Source organism: Heloderma suspectum, chromosome 3 (assembly GCF_057233095.1).
Source record: "Heloderma suspectum isolate Gila_16-S chromosome 3, 16-S_ref, whole genome shotgun sequence".
Classification (NCBI taxonomy): Eukaryota; Metazoa; Chordata; class Lepidosauria; order Squamata; family Helodermatidae; genus Heloderma; species Heloderma suspectum.
The window spans coordinates 169,592,662-169,610,256 of record NC_139460.1 but is presented as its reverse complement, the minus strand read 5'-3'; the positions used below and the strand labels follow the sequence as shown (position 1 = coordinate 169,610,256).

The window sequence follows — 17,595 nt, the reverse complement described above, 5'->3', positions numbered from 1 at the left end:
TCAATATTTTTATTAATGACTTGGAGGAGGAGGTGCAGGGAATGCTGATCAAATTTGCAGATGACACAAAATTGGGAGGGATAGCTAATACTTTGGAAGACAGAAACCAAATTCAAAGTGATCTGGATAGACTGGAGCACTGGGCAGAAAACAACAGAATGGCATTTAATAGGGACAAATGCCAAGTTCTGCACCTAGGAAAAAGAAACCAAATGCACAGTTACAAGATGGGGGATACGTGGCTCAACCACACTACGAGCGAGAAGGATCTTGGAATTGTCGTCGATCACAAGCTGAATATGAGCCAACAATGTGATGTGGCTGCAAAAAAGGCAAATGCTATTTTGGGCTGCATTCATAGAAGCATCGCTTCCAAATCCCGGGAAGTACTAGTTCCCCTCTACTCTGCACTGGTTAGGCCTCATCTGGAGTACTGTGTCCAGTTCTGGGCACCACACTTTAAGAAGGATGCAGACAAGCTGGAGAGGGTTCAAAGGAGGGCATCAAAGATGATCAGGGGACTGGAAACAAAGCCCTATGAAGAGAGACTGAAAGAACTGGGCATGTTTAGCCTTGAGAAGAGAAGACTGAGGGGAGATATGATAGCACTCTTCAAGTACTTGAAAGGTTGTCACAGAGAAGAAGGCCAGGATCTCTTCTTGATCATCCCAGAGTGCAGGACACGGAATAATGGGCTCAAGTTACAGGAAGCCAGATTCTGACTGAACATCAGGAAAAACTTCCTGAGTGTCAGAGCAATACGGCAATGGAACCAATTACCTGGGGAGGTGGTGGGCTCTCCCACACTGGAGGCCTTCAAGACGAGGCTGGACAGCCATTTGTCAGGGATGCTCTGACTTGGATTCCTGCATTGAGCAGGGGGTTGGACTCGATGGCCTTGTAGGCCCCTTCCAACCCTACTATTCTATGATTGTATGATAACCAGGCCTGAACCAGAGCTGTAGCCAACTTCCTTTGCTATGTGCAGTTGCCACATTTCCAGGTGGGGTGTCAAAGAAATGAATGTAAAATCAACTATTTCCTCATAACCAATATATTATCACTTCTTCTAATGGTGAACCCAGTTGCTGAGTCCCACTTGCTCCCTTCTGAGCCTGTTGCCATTAAGCCCAAATATCTCTGTGTATTTTAATGTCTCTGAACTGTTAGTATCAGAAATTAACGAGTTGGAAAAAAAATATTATTTTTAGGTTTAGAGACTTTTATTGACTTATAATGAGTAACTTGAATTACTTCCTTAAGTTAGCGTTAATCCCTTAAGCATCCTGCCATGCTCACAGTCAGAGTATCTAGAACTGAATTTTTTGCAGGATTACTTATGCATGTTAAGGATGAAAGTGACCTAGGAAAATCCATTCTGGAATCCGTTCCAGGGGGAATCTTGGAAAGGCAGAGCTAAGTAGGGCAGGTGGAAGGAGTTTGATACACTAGGAGTTTGGGAGGTACCAGCAGGGCTGTTTCTTTCGGGGGTACCCTGTTTACCCTCCCCCCAAAAACAACCCCATGAAGGTGGCAGCGCCAGTGGCAGCCATGTGGTAGTGGGTAGTGCTCCGCGTCCTCCTAACCAGCACTAGGAGACATAGCTGCATGGCCTCCCGCTGCTGGAAGGGCTGTACATGGAGTGGCAGGCCAGTGCCTCGCTCTGAGGGGTTCTCAGAGTGAAGGTTAAACAAAGAAGATAATTTCCTGACCGATAAAAAACAAAGGCGAATGAGAGAACAGAACAAAGTTAATTTTAGCTATGCTCAGTGTAATTTTAGCTATGTTTTACAATTTCTTATAAATGTTTTATAGTGTTTTATAGAATGTATTAGTACTTTTTACCTGGACCTTATGCTGTGCAATTTTAAGTCATATTTTATAAATGACTTACAGTATTTTATAAATCTCGTTATTATATTATTGTTACTTGTGTGTAAGATTTGTAGCTAGTCCTGATCTCTCATTCTCCTTTGGGTTCTCAGAGTGAGGCACTGACAATCTCCACGGCCACCTCACCCAGAATGCCGTGCTAGGACAGGCTCCTCATGGCGAGCGAGGCAGTCAGATGGTGGTAGACAGAGGGGAAAGCAGAGTGGAGGATGGTGGTGGTCAAGGGGGATGGGGAAGGGGAGGGAAGAGAAGAGGATGTGAGAAGGGGGCAATGACCACAACAACGGCCAAGGTGGACAGGGAAAGGAAAGAAAAGAGGAGGAGGCAGCGCTGTCATGAAGTAGGTGGGTAGGAGGGAGGTGGGTGGTGGTGGCAGCGGCTATGGGGGAGAGAAGGCGAGGAGGAGGAGGAGGAAAAGCAAGAGGGTAGTGGTGCCAGCTGTGATAGCAGCTGCCTCTGGGGTAGGTGAGAGAGAAGAGTGTGTGGCAGCATGTCTGTCTGTGTTCCGCTAAAATACTAACTTGCCTAGAAGCTTCTATACATAGGTGCCGTTTCTACACGAGGCATTTATTGTGCGCTCGCGATTGGCCACTCACGGAAGTTTGCAGCTCCATTACATGATGTTGTGAAGCTCCAGGACATCTCCTGTGCCTTCCCCCAGTAATCTCGCTCAAACAAACAAACAAACAAACAGAAACAAACTGGAATTTTAAAAAACACAGGTTTTCAGCAGCCACTAGATGGTGTTGTTCCATTACAAACAATGAGAAGCCTGGTTTGGCAGCTGGGAAATGGTGTTTTCACTTCTACTTTGTGAAAGAGCACACTCTCATTGCGCCACGGGAACGGAAGCAAAATGCCCTGGTAAGGCTGTGGAATGTCCTTTAATGTAGAGACACCCTAAGCAAAAACACTGCACCCTTACTTGGGCTTTCTGCTTTCGGTTTCTTTGTGGGATTACGATGACCTCCTTTACACAGTTGACATGTGGTTTGAATTGAGAAAAGTCCTTCCTCGGCAAGTTCTATATGTTTCTGGGCGTTTCAGTTTGCAGCAAGTAGATGGCACTGTTGTTATAGCGCTACTCTGGCATTCACACAGCCGATAGATAGGAAAGTTGCCACCTTTCTAATTGGACACTGGGCATCGTTCTTGAAAAATATCTCACTAAGCAAGAAGTGAGGTGATTGCCTGTTTCTTCCACAGACCTGTTTTCAGTCCCCCATCACCTGCTGTGTAGCACACATGGTATCTTGCTCAGTACAGTAGATGAGGGAACTGGGTGGACAAATGGATTACAGAAAATAGGATTGGAGCCACATCTACATCTGATGTCTGGGTTGCAAGGTTGACAACCATAATCAGCTTTCATAGGCCTTTTTCTCTTACCCTCTGAGCAAAAAGCTATCATTTCCCCTGCATTTAAACTAATAGTAAAGACAGACATAAAATTTTAAGTATGGCAGAAGTAGTTTGAATGCAAATTCACTGTCTTGAAAACAAATGCCTTCTCAGGGCAGCAAATGTGGGTTCAAACCACTTCCTCTGCTCTTCAAATCTTAGGTCTGTCTTCACTCAGTCCAGATTCCACACCTAATCCTCTTTTGTAGGGGGCACGACAGCATGTTGTGGGGGAACTACTTCAGTTGCCCAACATTTGTGTGGAAGGTTTTTTTTATTATTATTTGTTTGATTTGATTTGTATACTGGCCAACTGGCAAATGCCCTAGGGGTAGTTTACAATAATAAAACCAAACAAGAAAGTAACACAAAAATACAATATTAAACATTAAACAATATTAAAAACATTGAAGACATTGAAAACCAGACTGTGGGGGAGTAAGGTTGAGGGATTGCATGTCTAAATACTTCCCCACAGGGGAAGAAGTTCCACACACAGAAAGCTGTCGTATCAAGGTGAAAACTAGCTAGCCCAGAACCCTTCTCGCTTAGTTTTCTCTGTGAATTTTATAAATGAAATAAATAGTCTATCAGCAGTTCTTATTGCATGGTGAACTGCTTGTCTAGAGAATTTCTGGGGATGCTGCAACTGAATAAGGCAAGATAAGGTAAGCTATTGTGAGCAAAATGTGGTCATCAGAACTTGCCTTAATATAAAGCTTAAGATGAGCTGTATATATCTACCTAATTGCAAAACATATTTTCATGTCACTTATGTAAATCTCCCTTGTTTGTTTTAGCAGGTAATTTGTGGACCAGGATCACTTAATTGTTCTGAGTACATAATTATATACCAGCATTTTCCAATTTAATTAAAATGTACAAATCTGAAGATTAAGGGGGAAATATTTTTTGAATTATTAATCATTTCTCCTCTAGGAAATCTTGTTGCTCTGCAGGAGATTTGTCCAGTGTACAACTAGATGTATTTTTTTCCTTCTCTTTCACAGACAGACAATTTTCCCGCAGAGCCCAATTACATGGGCAGCAGGCAGCAGTTTGTTCAAAGGTAAGGCCTATTAAATAACTTTCTCGGCTTCCCCATTTGCATTCTTGTCAAAATTGCTTTGCCAGAGACTACCATTCAAATTGGGGGAAGTAAATACAAGTTTAACACATTCCTCTCTCTTTTTCTCTTGCTCTCTTTTTTCTATGCACAAATCTCAGTAGCTCCACATTCAAGGACCCTGAACGAGCCAGTTTGAGAGACAGCGGGCATGGGGACAGTGACCAAGCTGACAGTGACCAAGATACTAACAAAGGCTCCTGTTGTGACATGTCGGTTAGGGAGGCACTCAAGATGAAAACGACTTCAACTAAAAGCCAGCCACTCGAACAAGGTGAGTGAAGCGACCATTGCTTGCAGAATGTGCAATGATTAGAAACCTATTGCTACTGGTCCAGGAGTTTATCACGCTAGACAAGTCTGTTGATAATGCTATCAGAGGAAAGGCTAAATCTTCGAGCCATTCCACAGCAAAAGCATATTCTGTGTATGTATGTACATATATGAAATATTATAAAAATATTATAATATATATATATATATATATTCCCAGTATATTTGTGTGCATATGTGTTTCTATACACATGCATACGTATTAATTAAAATCATAAAATGGAACACACAGTTATCCTGACTATTCATCTCCAACAGTGATGTATTGACAAGTAATAGTAGCATATATATTTTTACCACAACTATTAAGACTATAGCTGGGATCCAAAGAACCCTATGAGTAGGGGCCTGTGACACTACTGGTGTGATATACAGCAGAACAGTGGCTGTTCTCAACTGATTTATGTTTTAGGAGAATAAGCATCTATGTTCCTTCAAAGTCTGTGTCTGATTTGGTTTACAGTCCCTTTTGCTAATTGGAAGTGCTGTTTATTTCAAAAGAAACCCACCATTTCCTTTCAGTGCCAGCTAAAATGAGTACACCAGGTGTGTGTGTGTGTGTGTGTGTGCGTGCGTGTTGTACATTTTGCTTGTAGTCTTCCAGGCAGTGAGGAGGAACACAGCTGAATTATTTTGAATTCAGTTTCCTATCTCGGTTAGTCATTTCATCTTGTTGTGTGGAAAATGATTCACAGCACTGAGGATGTTTTAAAAATTGATTAAGTATTTCCTAATGAAAAGCTATATTTATAATTAAGTAGAAATACATTCTAAGCTTTCTATTAATTGGTGATTAATTAGAACTGGATTTTTGCCTCCAGAACAGTCAGAGTTGTACCACATTCATCAGAAAATGCACGCTTGGCTTCATTTTCTTGATCATGTCAAGAATGCAATGTGGTGTTTTTGCTGTGTAGAATATTTAGAATGTTGCTTTGCAATTTATTCTGTATATGTTTGAGGGAAAACCTCACTCATTACCAGTTTTCCAAGTAATAAATGCAGAAAAAGTGATTCCCCACCCTTGCCCTTTTGCCACAGTGACTCTCTGCTTATAATTGGACATTGATCTGTATAGAGATTCAGTATTTGATTTTTCTCTCTCGAAAGAATTTTTTCCAACATACACCTGCTATTTTATAATATGGAAAACACTGAATAAGGTTTCCAAAATGTTCGATATAAAGGATTGCACAGCTGTAGGAAGAGTTGTACCCAGATGAAACATCTGTAGGTATATCAAGGAAAGTTTTTAAAAGATTCACAGTATGTCTTGGGAATTGCAGGGGAAGAGGGGTGTTACATCTCTTCCTTGCCATCTGTAGGATTTTGGAGAACGTTAAAAAATATTACAGCATATTTTGTTGTATTCTACCATCTCTCAAAGAAACCCCAAGTAGGAGTTTAACCTTACAACAACCCTCTGAGGTAGACTAAACTGAGAAGTAGTGTCTAAGGGCCACCAAATAACATAGCTGAATGAGGATTTGAGCCTGGATTCCCATATCCAAGCTGAGCACTTCAACCAGCAGCCATTACCTTATACAGCCTCTCCTACATCCACAGTAGGGAGCCCTGCTGTGGGCCTCATTGCACCATCACCCTCTGTTGGAGAGGAAGACATTGAGACCATCCTCCCAGGTAGACTGCCAGGGACTGCCCTCCACCTTACCTGTGCCACCCCAGAGAGACTCTTGGAGGGCCGGGAGCACTGCTTCCTCACAGGACCAGGCCCCCGATTCAGCACTTTCCCCAGGGGCTTTTTTCTTTTTTTGGCCAACTGTGAAATGTCCTGCATCACCTTCGGAGCTGAGGCATAAAGGGCAATATTGCTGTGGCAGCTGTCCTGCTGCTACCCAGTGGAGTCGCCTCTGAAGGGGATGTGCCCCATTGGGGGAGATGCAACACCAAGGGCCATCCCTCTAACACCTGGCCAATTTCGTCTCCAGAGTATTTAGCAGGGGATTGGCTTTCTTATTAGGAGAGAGGCTATGGGGCCATTCAGGTGGTCCTAGGGTAGGAATTAGTGTGGTGACAGGTAGGGGGAGTTATGGCATTGAGAGGACAGCTAGCCAGGTAAGGGTAATGCAGCCCAGACAGTTAACGGCTGTACTGTGCTCCAGCCCTTCTCCCACCTGGAGGTTAGATGGTTACCCTATCAGCCTGCTCTCAGGTCTTTGGATGCAGCTTTTAAATGCCAGAGCAGTGCATAATAAAAGTGGTCTAATGGTGGATGAGGCAGCCGATCTGGCATGTACAACCACGTCTTGGGTAGGTGAGCAGGGACCAGGGAGGAGCTGGTCTCCCCTGGTTGTGTCTGCTGGGTTATTTGGTTCAGCATCAGGGTAGACTTGAGGGTGAGGGACAGGGAGGGGGTGAGGGTTGCTGTGGTTTATAGGAATTCCGTCTTTAGGCTGGTGGCCCAGCTATGCCCCTATCTGGACAGGGATAACCTGGCTTCTGTAGTCCGTGTTCTGGTAACCTCTACCTGACGCTGCCCTTGAAGATCGGAAGCTGTAGCTTGTGCAAAATGTGGCAACCAGATTAAGAACAGGGACCAGATGTTCTGAGCACATAACACTGATTCTGCCCAATTGCACTGGCTGCCTGTGTGTTTCTGAGCCCAGTTCAAGGTGATTACATAGCTTGGGACTGCAGTTTCTGATGAAGTGCCTCTCTCGGTAGGAATGTATATGTACGCTGGGGTCAGCATCTGAGGCCCTCCTCTGAGTGCCTCCTCCAAGGGAGGTTTAGAGGATGGCAACAAGGGAGAGGGCTTTTTCCATGGTGCCTCCCCGCCCCCAAATTATGGAACATTCTCCCAAATGAGGTCCACCTGGCGCCAAGATTGTCAGCTTTTCGGTGCCAGATAAAGACTTTCCTCTATTCCCAGGCATTTGACAGCATATAATAGGGTGTTTTAGTTTTTATCATGTCCTGATAGTTTTATTGTCAATTGTTTTTAATTTGTTTTTAAACTGTTTAAAATCTCTGAATGTTAAAGGTTTTGTATTTGCTTTATCGTGCTGTGAACTACCCAGAGAGCTTTGGCTCACAAATGTAATAAATGAAATGAAATATTGCTATCTATAGAAAACATAGGACTTAATCTATCGGAAACATTTTTTGCACAACCCCCACTGTAAAGAATATGACAAGACACCAGGGCTCTTATGCAAGTCCTGCTCATTACAATGGCTGAAGACATTATGGTGACATTTACAAAAGTAGAGTGTCAGTCAAAATGTTATCAAACGGGATGTTATGCCCACCATAGCTTTCCGTAGCCTTGCCTATTTATACTGGCAAAGCATGTTCTCTTCATAATGGTATCAAGGGACAAGAGATGTCAGCAAAGATCAGAAATGTTTGATTTTACAGATGGGTTGGGGGACGGGGGGGTGGGTCTGGTAAAATATGACCCATTTTGGAGACCTGGCTGAACTAGGTGGTTGACATCCCATTAGGTCTAGAAACACCTTGGGCCATCCCCAAACTGGTGCTCCCCAGATATTTTGGATTACAACTCCCAGAATTCCTGACCATTAAGCTATACTGGCTGGAGCTGATGGGAGTTGAAGTCCAAAATATCTGGAGGGTACCAGGTTGGGAAAGGCTGATAAAGTCTATCCAAACTTTTCCAAGTCACGCTGGGTGGGCTGGAAGTGGGAGTTATTTAGATGTGACATTGCTCAGAAGCTGGAGTTGCTTGCCAGAATTGAGGCAAATTTATGTCTGGGTGCTGCTGGCTATGAAGCTGGAGGCTCTATGCAGTGCAATTTCAGAATTTCCACAAGGACCTGATAGAAGGTGGTCCACAGGGGCACACTGTATTTATACAAAAAACAGTTGAACTTGGGCTGGATGGGGAGGCAGCACTAACAACGCTGCAGGTTTCATATAAGTCGAAAAATACAGAACAAAGTAGGTTTAGTCAGCAAGTCCTATTGCTTACAGGTGTGATAACACAAATTGTTCTTGAAAAGTTTGGATTTGTCATCATATTCTGGGTGAAGGGTCCTAATTATCAAAAACTGCTCATGCAACTGATATTAACTCTTCCATTCTGTGCATGTAGATTGGAGTGATCTGTCCTGAATAGCTGCAGTGATGCAATTGTGTGTGTGCATTGTGTATGTGTGTGTGTGTGATGTGTTTGGGTGGATACCTAAGAAAAATGTATGCCTGGGGATGCTTACAACTGGAGGAAGTATTTTACATAAATACTTCAGGGAGTAGTGATAGTCCCTACTCCATAACTTCCAAAGTAGGAAGTGAAAAAGAGACTAACTTAAAAAAGTTAAAGAAAGCCCATTGAATTATGAGAACAGATTGTTTCTGATTTATTTACTTTTAATTAGGTGGTTATCCCCCGACCCCCAGCTACATGACTAGAGGGTTTTGGAGGCAGCTGCATCATTAGTTTTGAAGAAACATTTACAGATTTAGAAATGAGGCAGTGCAGGAAAGTAAATTAAACGTCTGAGAGAGAAATTCTTTAATTTTGTAATGCTAAGTCAGTGAGAAAAAGGTAGCAACAAAATCAGAGAAAAATTATCTGGCTAGCCTCTCTCACTCTTACCCAAGAGCCAAGAACAAGATTAAAGACAATCAAAATGTTCAGACCCAGGGGGATCTAGTGATGCTTGACTCCAGTTACTCAGAAACCCTAGGAGAAATGGGCAATCTCCATTGTCCACTACCATTCCAAATGCCATCCATCAAGAAAACTAAGAGTAAACATGGTCTTTGGAAATATTCCACAGCATTGTTTGAAAGGGGAGGGCATCTGACATTCCTCTTTTGGGCTCTGTTAAGGATCACTTTACAATTTACTTAACATGTGCCCACTTCTGCCTTGTATGTGTGAGGTGGCTGTATGCTGTTTTATACATGGCAGTCAGCTGGCTGCCCCATTACATGCAGTGAATTGGTCCCATGCATGCAGTAAATAAATAACAGTGTGTATGCTTTTATTGTAATATGTGAAGTGGCCCGAACACACATACAGATTTAGGCTGGCAACATTCGGGACCTATATTAGCAAAAGGTTGATCTCACTACATCCTTCAAGGGTCATTCTGATAAAAGATGTGGAAACACATCCATAAAATGTTGCCCTGATCAGGGCTGAATGCTTTAGAAATTTCACTGCTTCAGGATTTGCTCAAAGGTGTGATTTGTGTTTTGTAGCAAAACATGTAGGATTCAAGATAATGCTTTTTAAAATTACAGTGGATCACAAGAGAGGTAGCAGGATCTTTTGTCAGTGAGACCTAAGCTTTATATTGGGAAAACTAAAATAAACATGCATATCTCTAACTTGGCTTGAAATCCTTGGGAATGCCTGTTCACTTTAATCTTCCTATCTCAGCTAAATAAACATGATCCCTGTTCTCATCTCATCTGACAAGGCTTGGTTGAAAGAGGAGGAATAATGAAGAGGAAAGCCCAAGAATATCTGCTCTTCAGGAAACGTTTCTTAAAAAGAGAAATCCTCAGATAGCAATATTTGCTCTGTGCTGGTCTGCTCAGTAATAGTAAACAGAGGAAGGAGAATAAAAAATGAGGGTGCTTTGATAATTCTTGGCAAGTGGCCTAAAGGAGAATAAGCTTTTGGAAAAGAAAGCATAATCTTTGGGAAAGAAAGTCTTGTGCAATAAGCAAGTATGTCCCCTTTAAGTTGTCTTCACTCTTGGTTTCTGTAGGAAGTCTCTACCTACTCTTTCTATAAAAATGTCTAGCTGTCTCATAAACGTATTTATGCTCTGTGATTCACTGGCCTTACTAAGCAGCGTCTTCCATAGGTTTACTACTTTTTAAGGAAGACTGTTCAGCTTGACATTTAGTTTGTGCCTCATTTTTAAACATCCCCACAAAAAGAAGTTATGAAAAGAATCCTCATCAAACTATTTGAACCCTGTTTTGTTAATTAGTGTTTCACTATGATTTGTCATTTTGTCTATAGTGGTGCAATGCTACCTTTTGTGTTAACTGAAGGGTGACCATATATGCATCACCAAAAAAAAGAGGACAGAAGAGGGCCTGGATTTGCATAAAATGTGTATATGCTAATTTATATCTATCGTTGAACATTTAGACATAATTACTATAATTTAAATAGGAATACAATACATCTCATCATAGCAGGGAAAACTGATCAGATGACATGTGTGCCTGCTTAGTGTGCTGCTATCCAGGTGCTGTTGTTGGGTAGCGTCAAGGTCCCTCCACACTCTCCCTTCTGGTGGTTCTTTAAACTGGACTTGGACTGGACAGTACTTCAAATAGTGGTCACTCTCACATAGTGGGCTGTCCTCTGAAAGCACTAGACTATGTACTGATACAGGTGTTTCTCTCAGCAATCCTACCCTAGCCTGAGAAAACTCTCTCAGTTTTCTGTGGCAATGGCAGAAGTGGGAATGAGGGCATGAAAAGTTAAGGCCATAGACAGCCCAGGCTTTCCTCAAGGCTTTTAGTCCAGAAGTGTCAAAGTTGTAGGCGCATCCCAGTGGGGCTGCTGGCATCAATTGTGGCAGGTTCTTTGTGCCCACCACCAAAAAGCAGGGATGGGTGAGACATTTGTTGGATTCGAATTTTAATGTGAACTTACCAAATTCACAGTTCCCCAATCTACACATGAACCGGAACACAGCTATACGTTGATATTCAAACTTTTGCAAATTTTACAATACCGTTTACAAATTAAAAAATGTACGCAAAAGTGTGTATAATAGGGAAAATGCACACAAAAATATGGATAATAGAGAAAAGACTGCACAAAATCACATATTAGGGGAAATCACTTGCAAAAGTGTGTAACTGGAAAAGTGCATACAAAATGCGTACATTTGTTTTAAAAACAGAACTTGTATTATTTATTATGTATAATACTTATATACAATTTAATGGAATAAAATCTGTCTATAAAATACTATCTATAAAATCTATCTCTCAATACACCATAAAACAGAATTAAAATACATACATACAAAATTTCCAAACTGATGCAGAAATGAAACAGAACAAACTTAATTTTGGAAAAATAAGCAACTGAACAGAATCAAACTTGATAGATTAGCAGTGGGCTTGGGAGAACCCCAAAGTTTGCAGAAGTACAAAAAAGAATTAGGAAAAGAGACCCTAAGGGTGTAAAAACAGCTCAACAAGGACTGAGCAAAGAATATAACTTTTTTTTGTATATATGACCCAAAGTGAAATATTCAATTTACTGCTTGTGTCTTCTCATTTCGTTTATGTAAACTGAGAATATTACTTCCCATATCACTAAAATGGGTATCCCACTTTACAGAACCCTGGGCAGAAGCAGATTAGATTAGAAAAAAGGAGAGGAACAGAGTGGGTCACTGCAGTTGAGGTTGTGGGAAGGGCATACAGGAAAATCACGGTGGAAGAAGGAGAAGAACTCATTTCTGCCCAAACCCCTCAAAACCAGCAGAAAGAAAAGGCTGTATATATATGCTGCCAGTGAGCATAAACAGCAAAGAGCACATGAAGCCCTCAGCTGGCTGGTGGTTAGGCTGAAGGTAAACAGCAGGATGCTTGCTTTCCTTCACCCTAGAACCCAAAGTGTGTGTGTGTGGGGGGGCTCAGATAACACATCTGTCTTGCTAACACCTTTGTGAATCCTACTGGGAGAAATTGGCTTCAGAGGCCCATTGTTTTCAGTTGTGTGTAAGCTACGGCAATGGCTTCAGAGGCTTAAGGGCAGAGGGAAGCTTTACCCCAATGTAATTACAGTGGCTTATGCACCTTAAGCTCAGGGGTTGAACATGACAACCCCCACAATGGCTCTACAGTCCAAGGGGGTGCAACAACCCCCCCGCCCCCTTTTGGGCCCTGAAGCCCTTGCAGGGGCAGAAGAGCTCCTCTGCTTAACTCAGGATTTGCAAGGCGTGAGGAGAGCAGCTGCTGTTCTGACATTGGCTAGGGCTACTGCTTTTACATGTTGTTGTCTATCAGGCAAAATTAGTGTGTTTACCAATAAGTGCAGCACAAGACCAATCTGTATCACACTCATTTAATTATTTGGCAGAATGTAAGCAAGGCATTACCACAAGGGAAAGAGCTCTTTTCTTCTCAAAATGTTTTCAGAATGGAAAGATATTTCCCAAATGTAATTTCATTGGTGGCTAGTATAATAGCAAACAAATTATGAATCATTTTCTATTTTCTGTTTGCCTTATTTCTTTTGCAGCCACAAGCTAGAGTTTGTATTTGTTTTCTTTCCTTATAAGGTTTAAATCCTCCTCTAGGATATAATGTTGCAGGATTTCCATTTTATTTATTTCATGGTGAAGGCCTCCTTCCATGGCATATATTTACTAAAAGCCACCCACCCATATCAGTTCTTCTCCTTCTCCTTTTAATGTAACAAATAAACCCCTCCTCATACATCCAGTACTCTGATTTAGAGACTATTGATCTGAATTTGCTGTTTTACAAGATGCCATGCACACTTGCACCCTATCAGACATTCAGTCCGTTTGTAACCAGTTAATTGGATCATAACTGACATACAGCTGAATGTAGTAAGGGACAGATAATTAAATTAATTAAGAAGAACAGGCTGTTAAACATCCCCACACTCATTCCTTCCACTCTTAATATAAGTTAACCCAGGCCTGTACAACATGTAGCCCACTAAACACAGCTGAGAAGCAATGTACCATGTGTTGGAAACCCACCTCTCCACTCTTATCCTTCTTTTGAAATACCAGGCAAGCTGCAAAAGTGGGAGATTTATTGAGCCCCTAGAACTCAAGCCTTGTTTTGCTGTTATTTTTGCTATAAGACTCGTTATTTTTTTCCACAGCAGACTAACATCGTTACCCCTCTGGAATTTGTCACTGTGGTAGACTTCATTCAGGGTCTGGAAGAACTCTTAGCCATTTAGTATTCGTTAGTCTTTGCCCTTGAGAGAACCATCAACAAGAAATGCTGTAAATTGTGACAACTTCCCCTGAGGTTTCTTTTAAAGATGATACTGCTTGGATAATAAATATAGTAATCATTATTACTATAGTAATAGTAATAATTACTAATAGAAGGGACTGACACTATGGGTGTGATCTAATGGGGGCCTTCCAAGCACGGCCAGCTCTGCCAGTCCCAGGGCGCTCACAGCCCCTACCACTGGCAACCACAATGTAACACTTCTGGGGGGGGATGCCCCTGGAAACTCTACATTGCAGCTGCCAGCAGTAGGGGCTGCATGCGGAAGGCTCCTGTCGGATCCTGCCCTATATGTACACTAAGGCCAATGAATTGGGGCCATTAATTAAAAGTATGATGCATTTCCTTGGTTGAAAATGGGGAAATCGAAATTTGAAATTTAATTTTTTTAAAAATTTGCAGTTTAGCTTTGAAAATCCAACTTCTCTCTCATCTCCGAAACTTAGACTTTAGTGCTAAAAAATTTGTCTCCATTATTTGGACAGTATCCAACTGTGTCATTCCACTAGCACAAATTATGTTGTGTTAGTGAAAACTAGGTTCGGAACTATGGTCAAGGTGAGAATCTAACAAAAGTTCTGCTTGTGCAGCCACTTGCACAAGAGGTTGCACAGCTGCTTTCAGGAGTGGGCCATGTGTTTTGTTAGTGCAAGCTCCACTAACAAACAATGCACAAGCATTTACGCAACTGAAGGATTCGGTTGAGCTCCACTAGTGCTGTTGGAGTTTGCAGAATGACACTGTTTGAATACTGCTGTTTGTCTGTTGGCACGGATCCATCCTAAAAATTTTCTTCAAAATGCAGAATTCACACTTTAATTGTCCATATTCATGGTTGAACTCTGAAGCCAAAGTCTGCATTTCAAATTTGCTTTAGCATTGCCCATTCACACAGCTAATTTTATCAACTCCAGTTACAATGTACAGATCTGCAAGTTTTGAAACTTAAGGCACAAACCTATGCAGATAGGTGGCCGCCTCCAAACTCGGAGGCAACTGTCTATACAAAGCGGGGCAGGAGAAGCACAGAGGGAATCGTTCCTTCCGCACTTCTCCTGCCTTGCATTTTCAGCTAGACAGCCAGATGCCGCTGTGTAGCCGCGGAAGGACAGAGTGGGGAAGGAGACTGCTTTACAAAACATAGGATGTGTCATACAGTCATTTCCGCCTGCCCTGGAACGCCCCTTTTTGGCCGCTCTGCGCTCCCTTTGCGAGCACAGAGGATGGAGCTGTTCCGCACTGCCTTGGAGGCAGCGTGGAAGTGGGGGAAGGTCGGTTCTCCGGGAACCGACCTTGGAGCATGGACTCCAAGGTCGGTTCCCAGATAACATGATATCCTATGGCCGTCTAGCTGCTGTCTAGCAGCCATAGGATTGCTCCCTCCTTCATTTATTTTATTTAGTAAAATACTTCTATATCATGTAATATATTCAAATCTCTAAGCAGTTCACATTAAAATACAACATAACATCACAGTCCACATGAAATAATAATTAAGGGCGCAATCCTATGGGCTACATCCTCATTGCTTGGTAGTCCCTGAACCCAGAGGCTTCTGAAATTCCTATGCTCTGCTTGGCTGAAGCCAGCAGAGTGGGAGGAGAGGAGGCGATCTTTGCCTCTCTGTTCTCTGTTTTTTTTCATGGTGAAGACCTCCTTCTTCCATGGCATATATTTACTGCAAGCCGCCCACTCATACCAGTTCTTCTCCTCTCCTTTTAATGTAACAAATAAACCCCTCTTCATACATCCAGTACTCCGATGTAGAGACTGTTGATCTGAATTTGCTGTTTTACAAGATGCCATGCATTTGTTGTTGTTCACACTTGCACCCTATCAGACATTCAGTCTGTTTGTAACAGGTTAATTGGCTCATGACTGACATAAAGCTGAATGGAGTAAGGGACAGATAATTAAATAAATTAAGAAGAACAGGCTTTTAAACATCCCCACACTCATTCCTTCCACTCTTAATGTAAGTTAACCCAGGCCTGTACAACATGTAGCCCACTAAACACAGCTGCTCCCTCCATCATTTATTTTATTTAGTAAAAGACTTCTATATCATGTAATATATTAAAATCTCTAAGCAGTTCACATTAAAATACAACATAACAACGTGACAGTCCACATAAAATAATAAATAATTAAGGGCACAATCCTATGGGTTACACCCTCACTGCTTGGTAGTCCCTGAACCCAGAGACTTCCGAAATTCCTATGCTCTGCCAGGCTGAAGCCAGCAGGGTGGGAGGAGAGGAGGCGATCTTTGCCTCTCTGTTCTCTGATCTCCGCTTTATTTTTATTTTTTTGCTAGACAGGCTTTTTAGCCTGGTTAGTGAGGGTGCTTTAGAAGGGGAGGGAAGGAGGCTGGAGGAGGATCAGGATAAATCATATGCTGGCTTATCTGGTCTTGTTCCCTCCCTGCCCACCAGGCTGTCCCTTTTTCCCCTCTCTGAGGTCAATGTTCCAACCTTGTAGAGGCAGCTGAGATGGTTCTCTCTGCGCCAGCTGCGAAGGGGCAGTGACGGCGGGGTGTGTGCGTGCGGATCTCTGACTCCCCCTTCTGAAGTCGGAGCACTTTCTCCGACCTCAGAGGGAAGAATTCATGCTGTCCCTGGTCCATTTGAAAACATCATAATACTAAGAACTTACATTCAGAACTAGTCAAGTCACCAGGACCTCCCTGGAAACTGCAGAAGCCTTATAGCATCAAACATACGTTGCTCCATTGCTAGAAATGTTTCCCCACATCCTTGCAGCAAGTGAGCCTTAGATCTGTAAAACCTTGGATTTTGTTGAATTGGGCCAACAGTTGTCCTGTGAGCAGCATAAGGACATGTATTGGATTGCCACAGTGATTTTCTAGAATCTGGAAAAGATATTGGATATTATCCATCTAAAGTTCAGCTTAAGTCCCACTGATTCTGATGAGGAAGTTAAGCACTTGTTTAAGTCTGTGCTATTAAAATCAGTGAAATCTAGAAGTTCTCACTACAAATGAAACATATCAACAGCTGTGCATTATTTATTTTAAAAAATTCTATCCCACATTTTTTTAAAAAAGTAAATCAAAGTGTCTCACAGTAAAAAAAAGAAATCAAACAGTAAAAATACAAAACTTAATACACACTCAAGATTCAAAATTCAAAGTGTTTATGGTTATGATTCGGTTCTCCATCGATTGGCAATTGCCATTTCACTGATGGACATGATAATGCATCTGAGCACGTAAGAATGCTAGGGCGCCCTTGGAACTGTAAGTCTGTGTGTGAGAAGGTGAGTGCTAGCAGGCTATGGATCCAGAATTTTCAGCACCATCAATAAACTACAAGATGCCTTATGAGTAGTGGTGGGGAATCATAACATTTAACTGATATAAAATGGATATAAATCTGTAGTGCAGATATATTCTTGAGTCCTGGTTGTGAAATTACTAGACAACATGACCGTCCCCTTCTCACTGGAAATATACAAGTACCTGGAAATGCTTTCACCATGAAAAAAAAAATAACTTGCACCCCAACTTTGCTGTGAATGAGGAAGTGCCACAAATTTGGGAAATCCAGGGCCCTGCCATGATTTTCAGACAAGCATATTTAATTCACCAACAGTTTGACTAAGGAGTTGTTGTTTTTTAACTTCCTATTGCTAGCAGTGACACATTATTCATTGTTTCATACTAAAAACAAAAACAAATTAAATCTGTGAGGTCTTAAATAACGGTCTGGAAACTGGCCTGGTAAATACTGGGAAGGCTCACCTTATAAATCAACACTCTCTCCCTCTCTGGAATTACCACCAGCATGTTCTTTGCAATAGGAAATCCTGGGTTCATGTAACATGAGTCAATTTACAACCCCCAA

At 42.0% G+C, this 17,595-nt stretch overlaps 1 protein-coding gene across 1 annotated transcript in view; it reads left to right on the top strand.

Annotated features, from left to right (window-relative positions):
* The window catches only part of PCDH17 (protocadherin 17), a 189,601-nt gene that overhangs the window by 63,644 nt on the left and 108,362 nt on the right, over nt 1-17,595 (top strand). Inside the window, exons 2-3 of the mRNA XM_084841842.1 lie at nt 4,305-4,363; nt 4,522-4,694. Coding sequence (XP_084697968.1) covers nt 4,305-4,363; nt 4,522-4,694 — 232 coding nt within the window. The remainder of the gene's footprint in view (nt 1-4,304; nt 4,364-4,521; nt 4,695-17,595) is intronic.